The 26,530-nt window shown below is 55.2% G+C and overlaps 1 protein-coding gene across 1 annotated transcript in view; it reads right to left on the reverse strand.

The window, feature by feature from the left end:
* LOC144931395 (potassium voltage-gated channel subfamily KQT member 4-like) overlaps positions 1-26,530 on the reverse strand; it is a 264,371-nt gene that overhangs the window by 51,827 nt on the left and 186,014 nt on the right. The window contains exons 5-7 of the mRNA XM_078855200.1: positions 14,433-14,561; positions 9,934-10,044; positions 8,107-8,202 (exon numbers count right to left, since the gene is read on the reverse strand). Of these exons, the coding sequence (XP_078711326.1) occupies positions 8,107-8,202; positions 9,934-10,044; positions 14,433-14,561 (336 nt within the window). The remainder of the gene's footprint in view (positions 1-8,106; positions 8,203-9,933; positions 10,045-14,432; positions 14,562-26,530) is intronic.

The raw sequence follows: 26,530 nt of genomic DNA on the forward strand, positions 1-26,530 counted from the left end.
CGAAAAGCTCAATTATTCTGTATTGCTATTAAAATAACGTTAAAGTCGGAGTTTAACAACAGGGTAGGCTAAAGTTATTGATACAACTCGACCCGAAGCATAACGGGATAAATCACCACCAGGTCGAAATAAAATACATAATAAAAGAGCGATGTTAAACCCAGGGTCGGAGAGAAAGGGAGATCCCGGCCGTCTTTGTATCCCCGCAGCGCGGGATATGAGTGTGTACACGCTCGGGGAAACCTCCACTTGAGTCAAGCACCACGATGGGAAATGACAGACCTTAGGTTAAATACAGAATCATAACTGGGAAATGGTAAGGGACAAATGTTAAAACTTTTAATCATTTCTTCGTGCGTCAGCGAAGGTCGGAGGGAGTGTGCCCCTCCCTCCAGGTGGTGCAACACGGACAAAGATGCCTATGAGACGATTTGTAACGTCTGTGTTTTGGTTCATGAAGAAGGCCAAACAAGGGATAATATTGCACCCAGACAGAGAGACGACCTCGAGGCAATTTGTAACACCTGATTGTTTGCTCGTGGATTTTATGGAGGGAATATGACCACGGGATATATCGTGGGTGATGCACACAAGGACACACGGACGTACGGACACACACATGAACACACCTACACACGGACAGATCCTGACACAGTAAATCAAAAGAAAACCCCGCCTTGTGGGCAGGACCCAAAGGGATTTTTCGGCATAAAAGAAAGGACTCTGAGCATTGGAAACCAGTTGGACCAGGAGAGTCAACTCATCACGAGGGCGACCAACGGGTCGACTCATGAGCGAGCTCGACCGGAAGGGTCGGCTCGACTCATCAGCCGAGTTCGACCAGGAGTCAACTCATCACGAGTGCGACCAACAGGGTCGACTCATGAGCGAGCTCGACCGGAAGGGTCGGCTCGACTCATCAGCCGAGTCCGACCAGAAGTGTCAACTCATCAGGAGCTCGACCGAGCGGGTCGACTCAAGGGCGAGCTGCGACTAACGGGTCGGCTCGACTCTTCAGCTTCTGGGACTCAGCCGAGTTCAGCTGGCTCTCGGGGCTCGACTCAAGCAGCTCCCCGTCGCCTCTGCAGGCGGGCAAGACCCGCTTGACAGCTCAACCTGCCGCGTCAGAAGCCCCTGCTGGCAGCCAGGGTCGCGGTCTGGTGACGAGAGGACGACGGTGCGCTGCGAGCGAGCTGCGGGCGCCACCTACCGACCGGGTTCCGAACTACGACAGCGTATCAACAGGCATCCAACCAATTCCCCACGGCGACAGAGGAGCGACTAATACGTATGACGCGCACCGCCCCCTCACCACACGACCACCAGGCGTCTGTTTGACATAAAGAACCGACTCCGAACACTGACTATTGAAGACAACTCTTACCACTCAAACCCACTCGAACCCATAAGCCATCCGTGGCTGTGAAGAAAAACTCGAGACCGAGTGATGGCCATCCGTCATTTGTAAGAGTATTATCTTTAATATTTAGTGGACTGTACTCTTAATCGCATAAATTCCCAACAGATCCATCAATACGAATTGATTCTTGGCACCTCCTTCCGCCGAGCCACTCTGTTGTCAGATAACCTGCGATGTATCTGTTGAGATTGGTGCCTTTAAGAATAATAACTGTTTTGATTGTGTTTTATCGCCGTATAATCTTTCAAGCATCTTTCATTCATTAACGTTAAGGTTTTCTTAGCATAGTATTTGCATGTTTTAACGACTCTCTCTCTCACTAACAACCATCGCGTTACGCGGGATCCATGTGCCGTTGTCAAGTGAAATCAGACAATCATTGATGATACTGTATTGATGCCGTGTTGACGTTCCGGGATTGAGAGTTCGCATACTATATCATAGTTGAGGTTGAATTAGTAATAAATTGATTAATACAGAAGTGGTTGTGTGATTCCTTCCTGGAATCTATGCATAAGATCTGCTTCTGCGTTGAGATCTGAACTTGGTGACCTTAATAAACACACTAACACATACTCAGTAAATGTTAAAGCGATAACGGGGCGAACCGGGGACCTAAATAAGCGAGAATGAGACGAACCTAGACAACGAGGCCGAGTTAATCTAAGTTAATCTTGTATACTTACACCACACCTGCATAACTGCATACGATTAATTGCCTTATTCCGATCGATAACCCACCCTCGTCACCGAGGCGGGGTCTGGTTATCATAACGACTTGCATTATCATAATTACACCCACTCGCATAATTACTACAATTACCTCTCGAATTGGCATAATTAAATGTGCGTAATTACATGGATTAAAGTATTTCCGGATAATTACACCTTTGGCCAAATTTCGATTGATTATTATTATTTTCACTGAATATTCATAACCCACATATACAACATAATAATTTCACCCACGCACGCATACAACACATCAAAATTTTCACACCCAACATATACAACAGGGGTCTTTGTATTTGATTATTGTATGGCGAGGGGTGGTGCAGTCAATAGTGCGCTGCGTTACGCGCCCGGCCACCTGAGTTGGAGTCTAATTCGAATCCAACATCAGTGGCGAATATCTGAAATGGGCATCTCCTTGGTGGATGCGGCCTTCAACGAGTACCTGGTGCAGTGTAAAAATCAGCGCTGGGGGAGAGAAAGGTGAACTGGCGCGGTGCTGGCCACCCACCCACCCACCCCGCCGCGTGCTCCGTGCCGAACTTCATCGGCAAGGGGCACGAGGGGGTGGGTGGCCAGCACCACGCTCGGTCACCTTTCTCTCCCCAGTGCCGATGTTTGTTGGGGCAAGGGCTACACCACGGGTTACCTTTGTATCTGCGCACTTTTCGTGAGCGGGAAAAACCAAATGACGCCGCTGGTTTGAACGTTTTCACAAATGAGCAAGTCGTTGTGTTAGCGACCACCCCCCTCTCCCCCCCAGAGGGATGACGGGCCGAGTCAACGCCGGGGGCTGGGAGTGTTGACGAGCAGCCCTCCATCCGCTCCGCGAGACCACCGCAGTGGTGGTGGCATCAGCGGCCGCACCGGCGGCAAGGGGCCAAACTCTCGTGGAACACGCGGAAAAGGTCGAAAGTGACACGCTCGGCGGGGCGGTCACGCTGACTTTCATTAGCGGCAGAGTTCCGGACGGACGGCACTTGGCACGCGACAAGGGGTGGTGGGTGGGGGGGTACCGGGAGGGTTTGATGGGCCGCGTTAATTAATCTGGGCTCAATGTCGCCGGCTTGGCGGCGGCGGCCGTCGCCATGCTCGAGTCTCGTGTCCGGTTTCGTGACGAGCGAGCGTGACATTTAAATTGGAATTGATCCCGTTCGGAATGTCCAATGCAGTGCGTAAAGGACAATCGGTGCTCAAAATGTGTCTTCTATTATTATTATGATCACTATTCGTGCCGTGGTGTGAAAGAGACGCGGTGTTCCTTTACAGCCAGACAATGTCTGCATGTGTCTGGGTGGGGAGCGGTGGGCCAGCGGTTAGAGCACTGCGCGACGAACTGAGCTCAATTTGTCGCCATGGCTATCGTCTGTATTCGATGAAGCTGATAACCGGACGGCCCCGGTTCTATACCCCAACGCTCACTCGTGCGACGGGCGGTGCCAAACTTTAAATCTTGACTTAAAGCTTTCGTGACTGCAGGAATTCATATTATTTGTGTCTTTCGGCATGGGGAATGGGGGCGTCTGCGTCGGGAGTTGAACCATGGTCATCCCCTCTCCCGTGAGTCCTGAGCGGCCCGACACCTCAAACCTTCGGCGGCTGTGGGAGGATTTGCCGCGTGGCTCGGCAAAGGTGGGCCGGTCGTTTCGGGTGAACGCCAGCAGGACGTCGCGGGACGTCGCAGGTCGCCGAGCTCCTTCGTTCCCATTGCAACTACGCGGCCCTTCTCGCGCCTTGAAGCAAGAAGGCTCGTCAACGCGCTCGTCGATAACACCGTGGCCGCAACGACGAGGCGTGTACAACGGGCGACCATTCGGCGGCAACGCTTCTCCCTACCCTCTCTCTTTTTGGCCGCCAGGGAGTAGGGGACACTGGCCAATAATCTCAGTTTTGTCGTTTTCCTTGCACGGTGACGCATGTGCGATTGACTTCACGTGCTGAGCGTTATATCCAATGGAACCTTTTTTTGCTAGTTTCAAAAATGAAGGAAAAATAAGAATAGGTTTGATCCATTTTTGATTGTGTCCCCATAGATGCAACTGCTCGACCTGAGCTATAAATGCTCTGATACGTGCATTGTCCGTGTACCGTTCGCTTTCTGGCATTCCTTGGTCTGACACTGGTGAGACAAGGCCATCTAAAAGCCAGTCTCTGGAGTAGGCTAATCAGTTTCAAAGACAATGCCCGTATATTATCAGAGGATGTTTTTTTGCGTGTTTTGCCACATGTACAATACGTGTGGCGAATGCAGACGATGCCTTGCAAAAGGTTTCTGTTTGGTGTTTGAAAATCTGAATGCGTGTTGAACGTCCTCATTCTCGGTGGTGGTGGTAGTAGTGGCGAAAGTGGTGGTAGTGGTGGTGGTAGCGGTGGTGGTGGTGGCGGTAGCGGTGGTGGCGGTAGTGGTGGTAGTGATGGTGGGGAGCTATTGTGTAGCGGTGAGCGCGCTGCGCTATTGACCCGGCGACCCGGGTTCGATTCCCGCTCACGGCCAACACCAGTGACGATTAACTGAACCGGTCCTGGGCCTCCCCTAGGTCGACTCAGCCTCAAATTCGTACCTGGTGCGATGTGTAAACATTGGCACTGAGGAGACAAAGGTGGTCGGGCGTGGTGCTGGCCACCCACCCCCTCTTGTACCGTTCCGGCCTTCATAGTTGCTCGCTAACAGCACTTGCCTCTACAGTCTAATAAGGCTATACGGGGGATCTTTGTCTTTGGTAGTGATGGTAGTGGCGATAGTGGTGGTGGCGCTAGTGGTGGTGGTGGTGCCGGTAGTGGTGGTGGTGGCGGTAGTATTGTTGGCAGTAGTGGTGGCGGTAGTGGTGGTGCTGGCTGTTGTGATGGTGGCGGTGGTAGTGGTGGTGTTGTTTCACTACCGCCGCCACCACTGCAGCGGTCTCGCCGCCCAATGCGATGCAAGCAGTTGGCCGCTTGGAGCGAGTTGATGGCGTCAGCCTGACAAACAAGGAACGCGTGCACAGCAAGCAAAAACAACAACAAACCCCAACCTCGCAACATGCGCAGGCCGTCCACGCTTAGCGCTCCTCAAGACGCGCTCCTGGAGAAGGAAGCGCGAATCAAATCGGTGCTAAAAGGGGCCACGATACCATTGTATACATGGGGATGCGTTCCCGACGTCGTTGTTTGAGGAACGTATGTGGGCTTCGTCTGAGTTTCAGTAATCGTGGTGAATAAAACTAATATTAGAATAACATCGGTATTATGTACTGTACTCACGAGTGCGTTTTACTGTACTCCTCCTACAAGGCAGCGGTAGGAGACGAGGTGAGAGACGTGGAGAGAGACGAGGAGAGAGACGTGGTGAGACGTGGTGAGAGACGTGGAGAGAGACGTGGTGAGAGACGAGGAGAGAGACGTGGAGAGAGACGTGGAGAGAGACGAGGAGAGAGACGAGGAGAGAGACGTGGAGAGAGACGAGGTGAGAGACGAGGAGAGAGACGTGGAGAGAGACGAGGAGAGAGACGTGGAGAGAGACGAGGAGAGAGACGTGGAGAGAGACGTGGAGAGAGACGAGGAGAGAGACGTGGAGAGAGACGTGGTGAGAGACGTGGAGAGAGACGTGGAGAGAGACGAGGTGAGAGACGTGGAGAGAGACGTGGAGAGAGACGAGGTGAGAGACGTGGAGAGAGACGAGGTGAGAGACGAGGTGAGAGACGTGGTGAGAGACGTGGAGAGAGACGTGGTGAGAGACGTGGAGAGAGACGAGGTGAGAGACGTGGAGAGAGACGTGGAGAGAGACGAGGTGAGAGACGAGGTGAGAGACGTGGTGAGAGACGAGGTGAGAGACGTGGAGAGAGACGTGGTGAGAGACGTGGTGAGAGACGAGGTGAGAGACGTGGAGAGAGACGTGGAGAGAGACGTGGAGAGAGACGAGGTGAGAGACGTGGTGAGAGACGAGGTGAGAGACGTGGTGAGAGACGAGGTGAGAGACGTGGAGAGAGACGTGGTGAGAGACGAGGTGAGAGACGTGGTGAGAGACGTGGTGAGAGACGTGGTGAGAGACGAGGTGAGAGACGTGGAGAGAGACGAAGTGAGAGACGAGGTGAGAGACGTGGAGAGAGACGTGGAGAGAGACGAGGTGAGAGACGTGGTGAGAGACGAGGTGAGAGACGAGGTGAGAGACGTGGAGAGAGACGAGGTGGGAGACGAGGTGAGAGACGTGGAGAGAGACGAGGTGAGAGACGTGGTGAGAGACGTGGTGAGAGACGAGGTGAGAGACGAGGTGAGAGACGAGGTGAGAGACGTGGAGAGAGACGAGGTGAGAGACGTGGTGAGAGACGTGGTGAGAGACGAGGTGAGAGACGAGGTGAGAGACGTGGAGAGAGACGAGGTGGGAGACGACGTATTCCCCGCTCCGTCAAATAAACATTTCTAGGGTGACTGACTCGTGCCCAACACTCTTCGCGTGGCACGGCGCGGCCTGCGGACATGGGCACCCCTCCCACCCCACTCCTCCACTGCATAAGCGAGCTCGGAAGTAGTTCTGCGAAGACATCTTCTGGGGGGGGGGGGGGGGTGAGGTAGGGGTCGCCACTCTTGCACAGGATGTGGGGGGTACCGTACACACTCCATGAGAGTAACAAGCGAGAATTTCACGGATTCTCACAAAGGCACGGGAATATACTTCATATATAAATCATCGAGCACGGCACAAACCCTCCGGGGGAGTGTGGGTTTTGTCAGTGCGTAATATCCGCATTTTGTGAGCACAATTCACGCTGCGCATCAAACATTCATCGGCTATCACGACCCTTCGAAGTTTAATAATTCAGTGCTCGATTAAGGAAACAAACAGAAAAAATACACGGCTCAATATGAAATATTGAAGGACGAGGCGTTGGGTGAACACGTGTACCTGTAAAGCCCACAGCTGTCAACCCATATGGTTCACGCGTATTCTTGTAACAGGGAAATTGAGTTTCCAGGACCATATGGCGTACAGCCGTATCAATGCGGGCAAAATAAATAAAATAATATGCCTTATTTGTTTGTGTTTCTCCCTTGTGATGGGACTTTGTAGGATGAACGTTGAGATTTATGAGGACACGGGGTGACCAATAAGGTCTGAATTGGTCTGTAATAAGGTAGGGCACTGATAAGGGGTTGACAGGTGTGCACTTGCTGTGTGTGCTGTGTGCTGTGTGTGCGGTGTGCTGTGTGTGCTGTGTGCGGTGTGTGCGGGGTGTGCTGTGTGTGCTGTGTGTGCTGTGTATCCTGTGTGTGCTGTGTGCTGTGTGTGCGGTGTCATGCTGTGTGCTGTGTGTGCTGTGTGCGGTGTCGTGCTGTGTGTGTGCTGTGTGTGCTGTGTGGCGCTGTGTGTGCGGTGTGTGTGCTGTGTGTGTGCTGTGTGTGCTGTGTGTGCTGTGCATACTGTGTGTGTGGTGTCGTGCTGTGTGCTGTGTGTGCTGTGTGCTGTATGTGCTGTGTGTGCTGTGTGTGCTGTGTGTGCTGTGTGTGCTGTGTGTGCTGTATGTGCTGTGTGTGCGGTGTCGTGCTGTGTGCTGTGTGCTGTGTGTGTTGTGTGCTGTGTGCTGTGTGTGCTGTGTGTGCTGTGTGTGCTGTGTGTGCTGTGTGCTGTGCGTACTGTGTTCTGTGTGTGCTGTATGCTGTGCGTACTGTGCGTGCTGTGTGTGCTGTTTGCTGTGTGTGCGGTGTGCTGTGTGTACTGTGTGTGCTGTGTCGTGCTGTGTGTGCTGTGTGTGCTGTGTGTGCTGTGTCGTGCTGTGTGTGCTGTGTGTGCTGTGTGTGCTGTGTCGTGCTGTGTGTGCTGTGTCGTGCTGTGTGTGCTGTGTCGTGCTGTGTCGTGCTGTGTGTGCTGTGTGTGCTGTGTGTGCTGTGTCGTGCCGTGTGTGTCGTGTTGCGCCGCGTGTCCAATGTGTGTTATGTTGTGCTGCGTGTAGAAGGTATGCCGCGTTTGTGCTGCGCTGTACCTGGATGAGGCTGGCTGCCGGGTTGCGCCGCTTCTCGAAGTGCTTCTGCCGGTGCTGTTCCTGCACCTTGAGGGCAAATCCTGAGCCCAGAATGCCCTAGGGGCACCGAATACAACACCAACAATTGGACCTCCCATTAACACGGTTGGCCACGTACGGTGAAAAAAAAGTTCAACATATATATACAATAATGGGCGTTCGGCACCAAGTGGCAGTGACGTCACCGTCGCACTTATGTCAGACTAGGCGCACTTTGATGACACGTAAAGTGACAGACCCAGGTGCCACGGCTTGACTGATTGAGATGACTGGCAGATGCGTTTTAGTCACCCCGGTCACCGCCCGTTGTTGTGAGCATCACTCATTTGTCCTCTGCTGTTGTTGGATAGGCGACTGTCTCCAATCGCCCAGTAGCATCCTTCAAGAGACTCCTTCAGAGGGTCTGATCTTGACAATGCTGATACCAGTCATTGACAAGTCCAATGAGCTCCACATTTTTCTGTACCGCACGATTCCATCTCTTCTCTAGCTCATGCTGGGCTTATTTAGACCCTTCTATCTAGCCAAACAGAAGCTGCGTGGGCACGTGCTGGCTGGCATGCAGGCTACATGACCCAGCCAATGCAGCCTTGCCTGACAGAGGAGCTCACTTATGGGAATGTGTCCAGATCTTTCAAGGATCTGTGAACTCTTCACACAATCCAGTCTGGTAGGATGGATCTTAGACATGCTTTTTTTTCTCCGGGTCCTCAGGTTTTCCCCTCCACATTTAGAAACACGCGTTTAGAGTATTTGGCTGCTATAAATTTCCACGTAATAAGCCACTTTACTCATATGTTATCATATGTGGCCAGGTCGCTTCTGAAAAATAGATGCGTCGCTCAGGGGGTCTATGAAAATGGTTTAGTTTAAAGGGCTCCATGCTTCATAATCATAGGCAAATTAAGGGCATAACTGCGGCCAAGACGACCCAGAGCTGTCTATGCAGTGATAAGACCAGGTGACTTCCAGACAGCGTTATGCAGCTGATGAAAAGATAATGCCGCTCGAGTGATTCTGAGTAAAGACTGCTCCTGCCAAACTGGATCTGGTCATAAGCACGCTGCCCAGGTACAGAAGCTTCTCCACCCTCGCCACAGCTGCCCCCATCACTCGCGAGGAGTGGAGGGGGTGGAGTATTCGATGCCACAATACTGAGTGTGTGGTGCTTTGTTTTTGTGGGGCTGATGGTAAGGTCCCACTTCTTACTGGCACGCTCCACTGTCAGCAGCAGCGTCTCAACATTTTTCTGAGTGAGCAGCAATTACCAGATCATCAGCTTTCATAGCACGGTTAACTAATAGGGTAGTAATCCCTTGACCACAACTGGGCATAGATCAGCCTTCATTGCATCTGTACCAGATAGAAATTATCTGGTGCAGCCATGGAAATATTTTCAAATCATGTCATCAAACAAGATGTTAAATAGTGTAGAGGCCAGAGGACATCCCTGTCACAACCAAAGGTGAACAGGGAATGGCAGTAACTTCTGGCCACGCAGCTTTACCCGGGCCTGCCCACCATCATGAAATACCTTAATAATTGTGGACAGAGGGTCAGGGACTACAAAAACACGAAAAACAACCCAAAGCCCTGGCCTGTTGATGGTATCGTAGGCCTTGACCAGGTCAATAAGGCAAAGATGTACGTCCCGTTGAAATTCCCTACATGTTTGCCGTCGGAGACAGACAGAGAAAACGGCGTCGGTGCAGGACCGCACTGGTCTGCCACCACGGCACACGAGGGGGGAGGTGGTGTGGCAAGGTCGGGGGATTGGCGCACGCTCACCGCCGGCAGAGAGAAGAAGGAGATGCCCAGCAGTGCGAAGCCAGAAGCGAGCAGCTTCCCTGGCCACGTCTTGGGGTACTTGTCTCCATAGCCGATGGTGGTGAGCGTGATCTACGAACAACAGCCCACGCGGACGTGAGCGGAGATTAATCTGGCTGAGTGACGCTGTGGCCGCAGCGCCTGTAATGCAAGAAGAAGGCCGTGAGTTCAAATCCTGGCCAGATGACAATTTGGCCCATCATAAAGCAGGATCAGCAGGATATCCATCAGCATCACCACCACCACCACTGGCATCATCATCATCACATCAAAATCAATCATCATAATCATGCTACTCATTCTGGGATCATAAAAAAGGTAATCACCACTTTGTGTGAAGGAAACAGTGGTTGTCTTGTGGATAGACTGATCTCTGCCATGGGAATGTGGAGTTTCTTCCATTGGCTCAAAGCTGCCAATGGAGATGAGTCGAATTCTCAATGTGGAGCAGTGGCGCAGTGGTTAGCATGCTGCACTATGAATCAAAGGATCCGAGTCCGATTCCTGGCCGCATCAGTGATGCGTGATATCTCAATGGGTTTTCTGGGTCCCCTCCAGAACACCAGCACGGGCATGGCGCTGTCAAAGGAAATCAGAAAAACGGCGTGGGAGTCACGATAAGTTATCGCAGTCGTTCAGTGGTGCTCGTGCCATCGGGCCACACGGTGGCATCCGTTTAAAAGCCACAAGCTGCTGATGCCGACGAGAAAGTTGAAACCGGCCGAGGGTTTTACGCAAACACAAGCGCTGCCAGGATGTGTGGTGCCACGACCGCGGAGCAACTCCGCAAGCTCCGCGACTCCCTCCCGGCCCCCGCACTAAACACGCCACCTGCATGCAGCGCACCCACGTAGTGTCCTGGCGGGGGGTTTCCTGGCACATCGGGTTTTAATCTGAAGGGCCCCTAGGAGGAGAGTCCCACGGTTTCCCGGTGCCAGGAGATTGGCCGATCCCCACAGGACAGGTTACATTCTGGGGCCCCTAAATTGGCTTAAAATTGTATGGGCACAAAAAGAAAAGGTTTCCTGGGCCAACCACAATGAGTTACACACAACATTGGGGGGAGGACGGAGGGTGGGATATTAGGCATAAAGAGCAGACCCCAAGACGCGAACTACTGGGCACGGGAAAACGATGAGGGGAGCAAGGCACCGTGAGCAAGGAACCCTGAGCAAGGGACAATGGGTGGGGGAGTAACAGATGCTTCAGGTGAGGGCAGGGCATCAGTTGTAAATCAAAAGGTAGGCGCGTGATTGGCTTCGCGACGCGACGCCCCCCGGGCCTTTGAAGTTGAGAGTATAAAGGTGGGAGCCACGGGACGATTGGGGCAGTTGTCTACAGCCTTTGGGCCATCACGACCCACTCCCTGCCTGCCATCCTGCCTCTTCAAGCCGCTCACAGCATCCGTGTGATGCCAGCGAGTGCTGCTACGAGGCAGTGATTGGCTGGAAGTGGGAGGCTGGGAAAGCTGGAGATGCGGGGGGGAAATTAACTCGGAAAAATTAACCCATAAAAACAAAGTTTTTCACTATAAATCCTTTATATGCGTGGCGGCTAGAGTCCTCTCGTCCTCTGGCTTGAGATGGCTGCCACCTATGGGTCAGATGATTGCCTGCCACCATTAAGCAATTGGTAATTAAATATAAAAACATTTTTCCTCAAAAGTGTAAAAGTTTTGAAAACATTTTTCACGAAAATAAATTGTCACGCACAACGAGTCTGTGTGCAAAATTTCAGCTCGATTGTATCACGGGAAGTGGGTTAAAAAACGACCGAAAGATTTGCACGGTCGTAAGCGCGCAAGCAAGCAAGCAAGTGAACTTAATATAACGGATTTAAAAATAGACTAGTACCCGGCAAATATGATGGAAACAACCATAAACAGTTCAGGTTTTACCTGGTTAATAACTTCCTTCCAATGATTTCTCAATTTGTATCCATCTTCTCGGCTGAAGTTATGTCTATGTTTATATATCTGGATGGCTTCATGAACAAACCTTTGATAGTAACCCGAAGGTTTGCAGAGTACCTTGGTCTCAGAAAAAAACAATATCACGCGAGCTCACAGCGTTATAACAATGGTCAGCCACGGCAGAGGTATTGGTTCTGCCGTGTTTCAGATCTGCTTTGTGTTTGCGAACACGGTCCGAGACATGTCGGTTTCGTTTCCCCAATGAAACTGCTACCGCAGGTACAACTCAGTTTGCAGACTCCAGGATATTGCATGTCAGGAATGACATCCTTCACAGATGGGATTAGATCATGGATTTTGTGTACTGTATTGAATCGGACCTGGATCCTGTGTTTGTTTAAGATTTTGTAAATCTTTTTGGTAACACCTGCTATGTATGGTAACGTGATGGTTTTGATCGGCTTCTCACGCGTGCGCGTGAGGTGCGTGTACTGCAGCATATATACGGCCGCCATCGTTTTCGCGTGTTTACGCTCGCGTGCGTGTTTACACAGCGCGCTTTACGCGGCGCGTTTACACGGTAAAAATAGCGTTAACGGTGAGGCGTGCCCCATAGCCCTATCCCCGCCGTTCCTTTTCCGCTTGCATTAGCATTGCGGGCACGCGGATTAGGGCTTATCCACCCGGGGGTGGGGGGGGCGGGGTAGGTGTGCATATTCATACTGCCGCCATTTCTGTTGAATAGCGCTCGGCGGGTGCGGGATAACCTCGGCGGTGGTAAGCCAGCCGTTCAGATATGGCCCTCAGAGAGGGCGCTGGCGTGGGGGGGGGGCGATCACTCGATCGGCGGGGCCTCGGCGAGAGGCGGCCGAAGAAGAGGGGGGAATGGAGGGGGTTGACGTCACGCCCCGCCCGCTCACGGGAAGCGGGGAGGTGGACGTCGGACCCCACAGATGCACCGGCCCCTGAAGGATGATGAATAATGCAGTGAAATGAGCGTGCCGGTAATTTAAAGTTATGCCCCTCTGAGCGATGACCAATCTCTCGTGCCAGCAGACTATAATAGCCACTTCGAATCGCGGCGTGTCCACCGAAGGATTTGACAGAGAGGCTACACGCCGGGGGTTAATAACGTGATCTCGCCGGGGATGCCGGGATGACCGCGCGTGCATATTCACAATAAACATCATACGCGACAAGTTAAATTAACTGAATGTCAGCGGCGAGCTCTCACGCGAGTGACCAGTCTCCAGTCTGACGCAGACCATACCCAACGGGGGGCAACACGACCAGCGGCTGGTCACTGGTGCTCCCACACCTCGCCATGGCATCCCGACTTTAGCCGCATCCCGCAGTCTTTGCATAGCGGCAGTTAGGGTGCTCACCTGAACCCCAATTACGTGACCGCATTTCTCCGGCTATCTTATCATTACGCTAGCTTCCGATCTTGAAACGAGTAGAGTTTAGGAGTCTTCTACGAGTTTTTAAAGCCTTGCATAGGCTAGCACCACGACCATATATTCAAGAGCCAATTCATCTGTACACCCCCTCAAGGTCGTTATGATCCGCAGACTCTGCCCTTCTGTGCGTACCTCGATGCTGGCTGCATTCCTGGAGTGAGTGGCCACTTCCTGTGTCTGAGTCACGGTCGTGTAATTGCGTACCATTGGAAATTCGTTTATGCGATAATGCGGATACTTTGAAATCTCGTCTTAAAACACATGTTTTTAAGTCAGTTCATTTTATTTAGCTTCTGTGTCTCTCTTTTCTTATCCTTACACTTACAAGGCGCCTTGAGACAGTAGAAGGCGCCTTACAGATACATACAAATTATTATTGTCATCTCCTCCTCCAAGGAGCACTCTTAGAGTTCCACTACCACCACCACCGCGACCACCGTCGCCACCACCACTACCACCACCGCCACCACCAATGGCACCACGATTGCCATCACCTGGCATGGTGTTTGCTCCGTGGTCGCCCACCTCTGGGTGCCACCTCAGCGTCTGACTTTGGTGGCCTGTGCCCTCCTCCTCCCATAGCCTGCACACGCGTCCCACCCACCACAACCTCCTCCTTCTCTCCCTGATCACATCTACAGCACTCTCCTGCCACTTTCTATCCTGAACTCCCAATGTCCTTCTTCTGGCTCTGCAAGTCCACGGGTCTCTATGGAAATCCGGGGATCTCTGTGCGAGTCTATGGATCTGTACGTAAATTTGTGGACCTATGTGCGAGTCTATGGGTCTCTATGTGAATCCGTGGATCTTTGTACGGGTATATGGGTTTCCATGTGATTCGGTGGATGTCTGTGCTAGTCTATGGGTCTCTATGTGATTCCGTGGATCTCAGTGTAAGGCTATGGGTCTCTGTGTGAATCCGTGGACCTCTTTGCGATTCCAAGGGTCCCGATGTCCAATTTATCTCTCTCCTTCACAGCCCCGGTGCCTGGGTCCCGGCGCAGTTTAACCGCTTGCACACCCGGGGTCTATCGCTCCGAGGGACATCTCCGTGGGGCCAAGTCGCCGCAGGGCAGCGCACGGCGTACCGTGCCCCACCACAGCGCGTCGGCGTAGGTGGCGAACTGGTCTTTGTTGTCGTCCTTCTCGGCCAGGTAGACCAGGAAGGAGGAGAAGACGAGCGCCAGGAAGCCGATGTACCAGGCCGTGATGAGCTCCTGTGGGACAACACACAGAGAGAGGCCAAAGGTCCCCACCACGACCGTAGAGCCTTTAACGGGCCACTGGGGTCAAGTGTTGTTAGCGAGCGCCTGTGAAGGCCAAGGCGGCACACCAGAGGGGTTGGTGTGGCGCCGTGTTGATTGGGCGGAAGAGAGGGCGACAGTGGGTTGGAGGACGATGTAGGGCAGTGGTTGTCAACCTTTTTACAGCTACTGTACCTCCCCCCCTTGTTGAATTTGGTTTCAACCGAGTACCCCCTTGCCTGACCCAGAATGGTTCTGAGAAATAAATGTATGAATAAAAAACGCCAATATTTTAATCAATTGTCCACTTTGTGAGGTATCCTAACTCACTAAAATTCAACGGACACTCTGCACATATGGCGTGATGTGCTCCTGCTCGCTGGTTACTCTGGGAAACCACGTTGTTAATGATGAATGCGTTTATAAAGGTCTTTAATATCGTTCTAGATGATCATATGGATTAAAATTGGATCGTAGTTATTTTATATTGGCAGATTCATTCCAATGACTCTCAAGTACGATATAATTTCACACGTTTATAAATCACCTCACGTACCCCCTGGGGACATTGCCACGTTACCCCAGGGGTCCGCGTGGAACCACAGGCTGAGAACCACCGGTGTAGGGGGACGATGCTGGCGGCGCTGGTGGTGGTTGCAACGCGAGGTGGGCTGAGTGCGCGCGAGTGTCGAGAAGTAGGCGACGGTGAGAAAAGTGATGTCAGAGCTCTTGCTGACAGCCCATAGAGCCGCCGCTCTTACCCCGCATTGAACAACATACAATTTTTTGTCGTTGCACGAATCACTTCACACGCCACGTCAAAAATCCCCCGTGTAGCCTGAACAGACTGTTAGGACAAGTGCTGCTAGTGTAATGTAGTAACTCGGCGGGAGACGACTTCACGGGTAGCACACTCTTTTATTCACCAACTTCGTTACACAGGTGACTAACACCCACTTGGTTACTCGGGTGACTAACACCCACTTGGTTACTCGGGTGACTAACACCCACTTGGTTACTCGGGTGACTAACACCCACTTGGTTACTCGGGTGACTAACACCCACTTGGTTACTCGGGTGACTAACACCCACTTAGCTACACGGGTGGCTAACACCAGCCTACCCCACACGGTTCTCCTGGCTACACCAACACGGGCTCTTACGCCCCGTAGCCTCTCGGAACACACCCAGCCGGGGTGTCCCTCTCGACTCTGGGTCCCACAGTCCCGACCCACATGGGCGTCGGACCACGGGTCCCACAATCTCGCCTCCGAGCCACACAGGGCCCCGGTCCCAACAAGGACAGCGGGACTAGGGGTCTCAGGGCACTACCTCTTCACTCCGTCTTCGATCTTCAACTGGTTAACAACAACCCCGAGTGCTCTCGCGCGTCACCCTTTATATGTAATGTAGTAACTCGGCGGGAGACGACTTCACGGGTAACACACTCTTTATTTTATCAAACTCGTTTACAGGTGACTCACACCTACTTTGTATCTCGGGTGACAAACACCCACTTAGTATCTCGGGTGACAAACACCCACTTAGTATCTCGGGTGACAAACACCCACTTAGCTACTTGGCGACTAACGCCCACTGAGCTACTCGGATGACCCACATCCACTTAGTATCTCGGGTGACAAACACCCACTTAGCTACTCGGCGACTAACGCCACTGAGCTACTCAGATGACCAACATCCACTTAGCTACTCGGCGACTAACGCCACTGAGCTACTCGGGACACTCCCTGCCCGGGGTATCCGTCTCGACTGTGGGTCCCCAGCCCGACCCACGGGGGCGTCGGACCCCGGGTCCCACAGCCTCGCCTCCGAGCCACACAGGGCCCCGGTCCCCACAAGGACGGCGGGACTAGGGGTCTCGGGGCACTAGGTCTTCAGCTCCGTCTTCGGGTCTTCAACTGGGTAACTCTCCCCGAGTGCTCTCGCGCGTCCCCCTTTATACCCCACCTGCGGACGTCGCTGCGAGCACCCACTTATTCGACCAATCGCCGGGCGCTGGCTACGATCCTCTTTTCCCACATCTCATCGTGCCCCACCACCCACGCCGCGCCGCCCCGCCATCTGTCACTCCCGGCGCGCGCGTCCACACCACGCCCACAACGCGTGCCCAACCCCGCACCCCGCGCCGCCCCGTGATCCATCACTGTCACCGTCGGCGCACGTCAATACCACCACTACATCACCCCCTACCACATAGCTCGCAGCCGACCCGGCTGCTATAAAAATATACAAACCGCCCGTGTGCCCCGTAACACAACACAACAACAAGAACAACAACTAACTTAACAACACAACACGACGCGAACACTACCATCCGCAACCCTCAACCCATGCCACCGCGACAATAGAACAATATATACAAACCGGCGAGTGACACTAGCAATGTATATGCAAAAAGGAAAATAAATGGAAAAAAAAAAAATTTTCTTTCGACTCGTGCAGTGTCCCCTTCTTCTTCCGAGCGTCCCTACAACGGGACAGTACCCCGGCAGAGGGGAACACCGGGCGAGCTCGGTGTAGAGAAAAACGTCTTCATGAAAATTGTTGAGACCTAGCCCGAGTCCGCCTTGCCGGTCCGTCGTACGGCACCAGACGCGGTTGAACGTCCGGTGGTGCCGGCGGTTCAGGAAGACATCGGCCAGGCAACGAGGACCCGTGCGTGCCCCGGGGTTCAGGCTCTCGACGGTCAGCAGCCGTCAAGCCCGAGGCACCGGGTTTTGTTGGGATGACTTGTGGCCCTGGTCGTCGTCCCGACGTGGTCCTGTGGCGCGCTGACGCGGGGCCCGGCACCCGGCTGCGACGTGACCCCGAAGGCCGCAGTTGTAGCAGACGACGGACGTCGTAGGTTTCGGTTGCTCCAGCTTGCGGGGCGAACGTGTGGGCGAACGACCTCCCGTTCTCCACTCCCCCGGACGCGATGCAGCGAAGGCCTGCTCCTGCACCGCAGCTGGCTGAGGTTCGGCGATCGTGGCGGCCAGTGCCGCGTTCCCCGCCCATTTGCAGACGACCCCCGGCTTGCGTTTGAGGACCTCGTACGCGTGAATGCTCGTGGCGATCGCCAGGGAGCAGATATCCATCTCGTCCGCCACGTTGATGGGGACCCCCAACTCGTGGGCCAACACCAGCAGCTGCTCCGTCACCATGGCGTCCTTCCCCTCCTTATCCATGCGGGGAAAAGCTGCGTCCGCCAAGGCGAGTAGTGCCGTGCGGTAGGCGAGCGTCGTTTCTCCAGCCACCTTCCGCCGATCGTAGAACTGGTGGCGACACGTGGAGGGCGGCCCGAACACCTTCGCCATCAGGTGTAGTGCGGCCTGGAGCGTAGAGCGGGACGACCTTGCAGCAGATGTGAAGGCTGCAAGCGCGTCGTCGTCAAGCATCGCTGGCAACGCACGCAGGGCAGTGGTGTCGGACCACCCCGACATCTCCTGATGAGCGAGGAACCTTCGTTGGAAGGCTCCCCAGTCGCCCCCATCCGCCTTGAACGCCGACAGCGCGGGCAATCTTTGCTGGAGGACCCGATCGTCGTCGACGTCGGAGAGATTTTCCCGCGCTCCGCTGTAGTTGTGTAAAATGTCGGCTCGGTTGTCAGGCGCAAAATGGAGGGCTCCGGCGCGCGCTGATGACGTGGGCTGCGCTGCGCGGAGGTGTCCGGCCACGTGGCGTCCGTCTTTCCCGCCAATCGGTGGCGGCCCCCCAAAAACGGCGGCAACTTCCAGACTTTTGGCGCGAAGCGCCTTTTGGCGGGAATCCTCCACCGTCGCTTCCTCCACGACCCCCGCAGCCGTTTTTCCGCTCGCCGGAACGGAGATGTCGGCCAAGACAGCGGCGGCGGCGAGTAGCAACTCCGCCAACCGGGCGTGCGTGTCCTGGAGGCTGGTGTCGGAGGCAAGCGGAGCGTCGGCCATCACCGCGAAGTGCTGCATCGGCGGCAACTCCTCGTCCTCTACTCCCGAGGTCGGTGTCCCCGGTACGCCGTCGTCGTCCCGACCTCGCTCGTGGGTACGGGTAGTCTTCCTCGTGTCCATACTCCTTGAAGACAGGTTTACTTCTGACGCCAGTTGTAATGTAGTAACTCGGCGGGAGACGACTTCACGGGTAACACACTCTTTATTTTATCAAACTCGTTTACAGGTGACTCACACCTACTTTGTATCTCGGGTGACAAACACCCACTTAGTATCTCGGGTGACAAACACCCACTTAGTATCTCGGGTGACAAACACCCACTTAGCTACTTGGCGACTAACGCCCACTGAGCTACTCGGATGACCCACATCCACTTAGTATCTCGGGTGACAAACACCCACTTAGCTACTCGGCGACTAACGCCACTGAGCTACTCAGATGACCAACATCCACTTAGCTACTCGGCGACTAACGCCACTGAGCTACTCGGGACACTCCCTGCCCGGGGTATCCGTCTCGACTGTGGGTCCCCAGCCCGACCCACGGGGGCGTCGGACCCCGGGTCCCACAGCCTCGCCTCCGAGCCACACAGGGCCCCGGTCCCCACAAGGACGGCGGGACTAGGGGTCTCGGGGCACTAGGTCTTCAGCTCCGTCTTCGGGTCTTCAACTGGGTAACTCTCCCCGAGTGCTCTCGCGCGTCCCCCTTTATACCCCACCTGCGGACGTCGCTGCGAGCACCCACTTATTCGACCAATCGCCGGGCGCTGGCTACGATCCTCTTTTCCCACATCTCATCGTGCCCCACCACCCACGCCGCGCCGCCCCGCCATCTGTCACTCCCGGCGCGCGCGTCCACACCACGCCCACAACGCGTGCCCAACCCCGCACCCCGCGCCGCCCCGTGATCCATCACTGTCACCGTCGGCGCACGTCAATACCACCACTACATATACACCTCCTGCGGACGTCGCTGAGAGCACCCATCCCATTTGACCAATCACTGGGCGCTGGCTACGATCCTGTTTTCCCACAGTGTCAGCGCGCCTCACCACTCACGCCGCGCCGCCCCGTGATCTCTCACTCCCGGCGCGCGCGTCCACACCACGCCCACAACGCGTGCCCAACCCCGCACCCCGTGCCGCCCCGTGATCCATCACTGTCGGCGCACGTCAACACCACCACTACATCACCCCCTACCAAATAGCTCGCAGCCGACCTGGCTGCTATAAAAATATACAACACCCCCTACCCCCCCATGTGTGCCCCGTAACACAACAACAACATAACAACATAACACAACACGAACACCGCCATCCGCAAAAATCAGCAATGCCACCACAACAACAGAACAATATGTACAATCCGGCGAGTGACAACAATAAATGTGTATGCCAAAAAAAAATATTTTTTTTCTTTCTTCTGACTCGTGCAGCGTCCCATTCTTCCCGAGCGTCCCTTGAACGGGACATTACCCCGGCAGAGGGGGAACACGGCGGTGAGCCCGGGTTTAAAAATTTTGTTATTTTTTCTTCTCATGAAAAGTGTTGTGTCTTAGCCCGAGTCCGCCTTGCCGGTCCGTCGTACGGCACCAGACGCGGTTGACCGTCCGGTGGTGCCGGCAGTTCAGGAAGGCACGGGCCAGGCATCGAGGATCCGCGCGTGCCGCGGGGTTCCGGTTCCCGACGGTCAACCGCCGTCAGGCCCGAGACACCTGGGGGTGGGTCAGGTGGAGACACGTGAGGATCAGCCTGCGACACATCCCTCCCCGAGTCGACGGTCACATCACACGCTCGTTCGTTACGGCACAAAACGGGGTCACGCGGTGCCGCGTAGGGTTTCAGTCGGGAGGGGTGCACGTACCAACGGCGTTTTTCCCTTTTAATCTGTATACTCTGGGGTCGTGCAACCCGCACAATTTCCACCGGTCCCCTCCATGGTCTCAACAATTTGGGTGACGTAGCCAACGGTGCATGTGGACAATGCAGCCAGGCCTTATCGCCTGGTTTCCAATCGTGCGTATGCACCCTCCGTCCATGCAATCTCTCGTTCGCGATCTGCCGAGACTGCGAATTCAATCTCGCAGCCTCTCGCGCTTCAGCCAATTTGGCGATATTAAACTTGATGTGGTCTGCCAATTTAGATTTTGCACGTGGCTGGGAAATCCCCAGTTGGACGTCCATGGCCGGATCGGCCTCCCGCCCATACATAAGAAAAAATGGGGAAAACCCCGTCGCCGCATGAGGGGCCATTCGATAGGCCGCGAGCACCCCCGGTACCTGTAAGTCCCAATCAACCTGATCGTCGCAGACCTGTTGGCACAGCATAGACGTAATCGTCCTGTTCAGACGTTCAACCATTCCGTCAGTCTGCGGGTGGTACGGGGAGGTACGCACTTTCTTTGTACCCAACAGGTCGCACACCTCGCGCAACAAAACGCTCGAAAAATTCTTCCCTTGGTTCGTCAGCAAGCGTTCAGGGGCGCCCTTGTCCAAAACATAACCTTGGACAAAGGCGTCCGCCACTGCCGCAGCCGACTGGTTGGCGAGTGGCCATGCCATGGGCCAGCGGGTGAAGTACTCTACGCCAACCAGTAGGAACTTATTTCCCCTAGGTGTAGCGGGAAAGGGCCCCAAGATGTCTAACGCAACCAATTCGTTTGTGCGCGAAACCTGAATGGATTGCAGCGGTGGATTAGCCGCTACTGGTGGCGGCTTCCTTTGGGCGCACCTTACACATCCCTTAAGAATGTTCGCCACGTCGTTGCCCATCCCCGGCCAATAATAGTCTCGCTGGATTAGGGCGAGCGTTTTGTGAAAACCCAGATGCATGAGTCGTTCATGAGCAGCCAGAACGACCCTACCCCGCATAGCAAATGGCACAACGAGTGCGTGACGCCGGGACATGTTGTCCCACTTCCGACGTAGCGTGAGTAGGGAGCTGTCGGCCATTTGGAGACGGCCCCACTCGATGAGAGGCAACGCTAACAGCGAGTCCCTCCCCGTGGGAGCGTCGACCCCCGTAGTATCAGTGGCGGTGCGCACAACTTCCGCGGGGACGGCGACAGGGGGTTTACACCGCGCCGATCCCAGCAGACATGCGTATTCCGTGCGCGGCGGCAACCGCGACAAGGCATCCGCGTTCGAGTGGCGCAATCCCTTGCGGTAAATCGTCGTGAATTGGTAGTCCTGAAGGACCTCCAACCATCGGGACAATTGACCGGATGGCTGCGCCACCCGCATAGCATACTGGAGAGCCGCATGGTCCGTATGAACCGTAAAATGACGGCCGTAAAGATACGGCCTGAATTGCTGTATAAAAAACACAATCGCCAGCAATTCACGACGTGTCACACAGTAGCGTTGTTCCGCAGGGGACAGAACCCTGCTACCGTAGGCGACCACCCGTTCGACCCCCCCGACCACCTGTGAGAGCACTCCCCCGATACCCGTGTTACTGGCATCCGTGTCGAGCAAAAACGGTTGCATGAAATCGGGGTAACACAAGGGGGGAGCCTGCCCCAAGGCGTCACGAAGGGAGCAGAACGCAGCCTCCTCTTCCGGCCCCCAGTGAAAGCGCACACCTTTAGCCGTCAAAGCGTGCAAGGGGCCTGGCTATGGTGGCAAACTGCTTGACAAAACGACGGTAATAGGAGGCGAATCCTATGAAGCTGCGGACTTCAGTGACCGAGGTTGGCGTTGGCCATGAGCTGACGCAGTGCGTCTTAGCAGGGTCTGTCGAGATCCCTGACCGACTAACGATATGGCCCAAGTACCTGACCGATTCCCGAAGCAGAAAACATTTAGCCGGTTTAAATTTAAGCTTAGCGGAACGCATCCTGAGGAACACCGCTCTCAGACGCTGGAGGTGCTCCTCAAAAGTCCGGCTGAAAACGATGATATCATCGAGGTAAATCAAACAGGTGTCCCATTGGAGGCCCGACAAAACCAATTCCATGAGCCTCTGGAACGTGGCGGGAGCGGAATGTAAGCCCATGGGCAATCGGTTGAATTCAAATAGGCCTCCCGGCGTCCGGAAAGCGGTTTTAGGTTTTGATTCGTTATCGAGGGGCAATTGCCAAAATACCGACAGCAGATCAAGCGTCGAAAAAAACTGTGCTCCCGCCAAGGCATCCAGCGACTCATCCATCCTGGGGAGAGGATACGCATTGGCCATAGAGATTTTGTTTAGGCGGCGGAAATCGACACAGAACCGCAAGGACCAATCCTGTTTTTTAACTAGGACGATAGGAGCACCCCACGGACTGGAAGAGGGCGAAATGATGTCGGCCGCCAACATGTCATTAACCGCCGACTGCACATGCTCCTTCTCGGCTGGGCTGAGCCGGAAGGGATTCTGTCGAATAGGAGCCGCGTCCCCCGTAGCTATGTGGTGGCGCAACAGGTCTGTGCAGCCAATATCGTACTTGTGACTGCTAAACACGTCAGCAAACTCGAGTAGCAAGCCTCTCAATGCTCCCAACTGCACACTGGACAGGTTACTAGACCCGGCACACAACGAGTCCACCCACTCTGTCCCCTCCTGACTTTGAGGATGCGTATCGGCACTCAAATCCGCGTGAGCAACGAGCTGTTCCTCGACGGGTAGCGGCGCGGCGTGAGCCAGCACCGTTCCCTGTGTAATCACGGCCGGCCGCGACCCGTATTCAGGACCATAACGAACGGCTCACTGTCCCCCCTCACCATGGTCTGAGCTACCGCTAAGTCGAGGCCCCCTTTGGCTCTGTTAGACGGCCCCAACAGAACTCCCTGTGCCCCCGCATCCACCCCGAGGGATTTTCTCAACCGAAGGGGTACCAACATTTGCGATCCCGGGGGCACCCGTACAGTCTGAGTTGCCAGCGCCTGCACCGTCGCACAAACCGTGCGTATTTTAGTAGGGCTCGTCAAAAACGCAACCCGCCATCCCGATGGAAGCTCAATGCAGGCTTGATCTATGAGAATTTTGATGGGCATTTTAGACAGAAAGTCCGTACCTAGTAAACAAGGAACGGCCAGCGATGATGATACAAAAATAGGACCCGCCAATTTGATATCACCAATACAAATAGTCGCCCGAATCTGGCCGATGATTCCCAGGGATCCCCCGTTCGCCGCGTAAAATGGTACGTCCACCGGCAGAAGGGGTCGACATTGGACGGGAAGAATGTTATAAATAAGGTCCGAAATGATAGTGGCCGATGCACCCGTGTCCACAAGCACCCGGACCTCAACCCCGTCAATAAACCCCGTTACCACGGACGACCCGGCCGACGCAGCCACTATCCTGTGGGCCAATTCGGACCATTCGACTGCTTTCGGGCCGTGTACGAACCCCCCTCGCCGAACCGAACCCCCGGTACCCATATGTGGTCCCCGCACCGCCAAGCGGCGACCCGAACGTGCCGTGTATGGGGACCGAACGTGTGAGGTGCCGCGACTTGCCGGGTTTAGTTGCGATGACTTGTGGCCCCGGTCGTCGTCCGGACGTGGTCCCATGGCGCGCTGACGCGGAGCCCGGCACCCGGCTGCGACGTGACCCCGAAGGCCACAGTTGTAGCAGACGACGAGGGACGTCGTAGGTTTCGGTTGCTCCAGCTTGCGGGATGAACGTGTGGGCGAACGACCTCCCGTTCTCCACTCCCCCGGTCTCGATACAGTGAAGGCCTCCTCCCGAGCCGCAGCAGGCTGAGGCTCGGCGACCGTGGCAGCCACTGCCGCGTTCCCCGCCGATGCGCAGATGACCGTCGGCTTGCGCTTGAGGACCTCGTATGCGTGAATACTCGTGGCAATCCCCAGGGAGCAGATGTCCATTTCGTCCGCCGTATTGATGGGGACTCCCAAGCCGTGAGCCAACGCCAACAGCTGCTCCGTCACCATGGCGTCCTTCCCCTCCTTGTCCATGCGGGGAAAAGCTGCGTCCGCCAGGGCGAGCAGCGCCGTGCGATAGGCGAGCGTTGTTTCTCCAACCACCTTTCGCCGATCGTAGAACTGGTGGCGACAGGTCGAGGGCGGCCCGAACACTTTAGCCATTAGGTGTAGCGCGGCCTGGAGCGTTGAGCGGGACGACCTAGGGGCCGATGTGAAGGCTGCAAGCGCGTCGTCGTCGAGCATCGCTGGCAGCGCGAGCAGGGCAGTGGTGTCGGACCACCCCGACATTTCTTGATGTGCGAGGAACCTTCGTTGGAAGGCTCCCCAGTCGCCCCCGTCTGCCTTGAACACCGACAGCGCGGGCAATCGGTGCTGGAGGACCCGGTCGTCGTCGTCGTTGAAACGATTTTCCCGCGCGCCGCCGTGGTTGTAGAAAATGTCGGCTCCGTCTGCAGGCGCATAATGGAGAGCTCCGGCGCGCGCCGATGACGCGGGCCGCTCTGAGTGGAGCTCTCCGCCCACGTGGTGTCCACGCTTCCCGCCAATTGATGGCGGACCCTCAAAAACGGCGCCAACTTCAAAACTTTTGGCGCGAAGCGCCTTCTGGCGGGATCCCTCCAGCCGCGCCGCCTCCTCCAACCCCGCAGCGGTCCCTCCGCCCGCTGGAACGGAGATCTCCGCCAAAACTGCAGCGGCGGCGAGCAGCAACTCCGCCAGGCGGGAGTGTGCGTCCTGTAGGCTGGTGTCGGAGGCGAGCGGAGCGTCGGCCATCGCCGCGAAGTGCTGCATCGGCGGCAACTCCTCGTCCTCTCCTCCCGAGGTTGGTGTCTCCGGTACGCCGTCGTCTTCCCGATCTCGCTCGTGGGTACGGGTAGTCTTCCTAGTATCCATTCTTCTTGAAGACAGGTTTACTTCTGACGCCAGTTGTAATGTAGTAACTCGGCGGGAGACGACTTCACGGGTAGCACACTCTTTTATTCACCAACTTCGTTACTCGGGTGACTAACACCCACTTGGTTACTCGGGTGACTAACACCCACTTGGTTACTCGGGTGACTAACACCCACTTGGTTACTCGGGTGACTAACACCCACTTGGTTACTCGGGTGACTAACACCCACTTGGTTACTCGGGTGACTAACACCCACTTGGTTACTCGGGTGACTAACACCCACTTGGTTACTCGGGTGACTAACACCCACTTGGTTACTCGGGTGACTAACACCCACTTGGTTACTCGGGTGACTAACACCCACTTGGTTACTCGGGTGACTAACACCCACTTGGTTACTCGGGTGACTAACACCCACTTAGCTACACGGGTGGCTAACACCAGCCTACCCCACACGGTTCTCCTGGCTACACCAACACGGGCTCTTACGCCCCGTAGCCTCTCGGAACACACCCAGCCGGGGTGTCCCTCTCGACTCTGGGTCCCACAGTCCCGACCCACATGGGCGTCGGACCACGGGTCCCACAGTCTCGCCTCCGAGCCACACAGGGCCCCGGTCCCAACAAGGACAGCGGGACTAGGGGTCTCAGGGCACTACCTCTTCACTCCGTCTTCGATCTTCAACTGGTTAACAACAACCCCGAGTGCTCTCGCGCGTCACCCTTTATACACCTCCTGCGGACGTCGCTGAGAGCACCCATCCCATTTGACCAATCACTGGGCGCTGGCTACGATCCTGTTTTCCCACAGTGTCAGCGCGCCTCACCACTCACGCCGCGCCGCCCCGTGATCTCTCACTCCCGGCGCGCGCGTCCACACCACGCCCACAACGCGTGCCCAACCCCGCACCCCGTGCCGCCCCGTGATCCATCACTGTCGGCGCACGTCAACACCACCACTACACTAGCGAGCCACCTATGAAGGCCGGCACGGCACATGAGGGGGTGGGTGGCCAACACAACGCCCGGTCGCCTTTGTCTCCCATCGTACCAGGTAGTTATTTGAGGCCGTGTCGACCTAGAGGAGGCCCAGGACCGGTTCAGATAATCGTCACTGGTGTTGGCCGTGAGTGGGAATCGAACCCGGGTCGCCAGGAATTTTAGAGCAGCGTGCTGACCACTACACTACCGTTCCCAAACACACACCACACTTCACACACCACACTTCACATGTGTGCACTTAGCGAGAGCTCCA

The sequence above is a fragment of the Lampetra fluviatilis genome, chromosome 4 (genome assembly GCF_964198595.1).
Source record: "Lampetra fluviatilis chromosome 4, kcLamFluv1.1, whole genome shotgun sequence".
Taxonomy (NCBI): Eukaryota; Metazoa; Chordata; class Hyperoartia; order Petromyzontiformes; family Petromyzontidae; genus Lampetra; species Lampetra fluviatilis.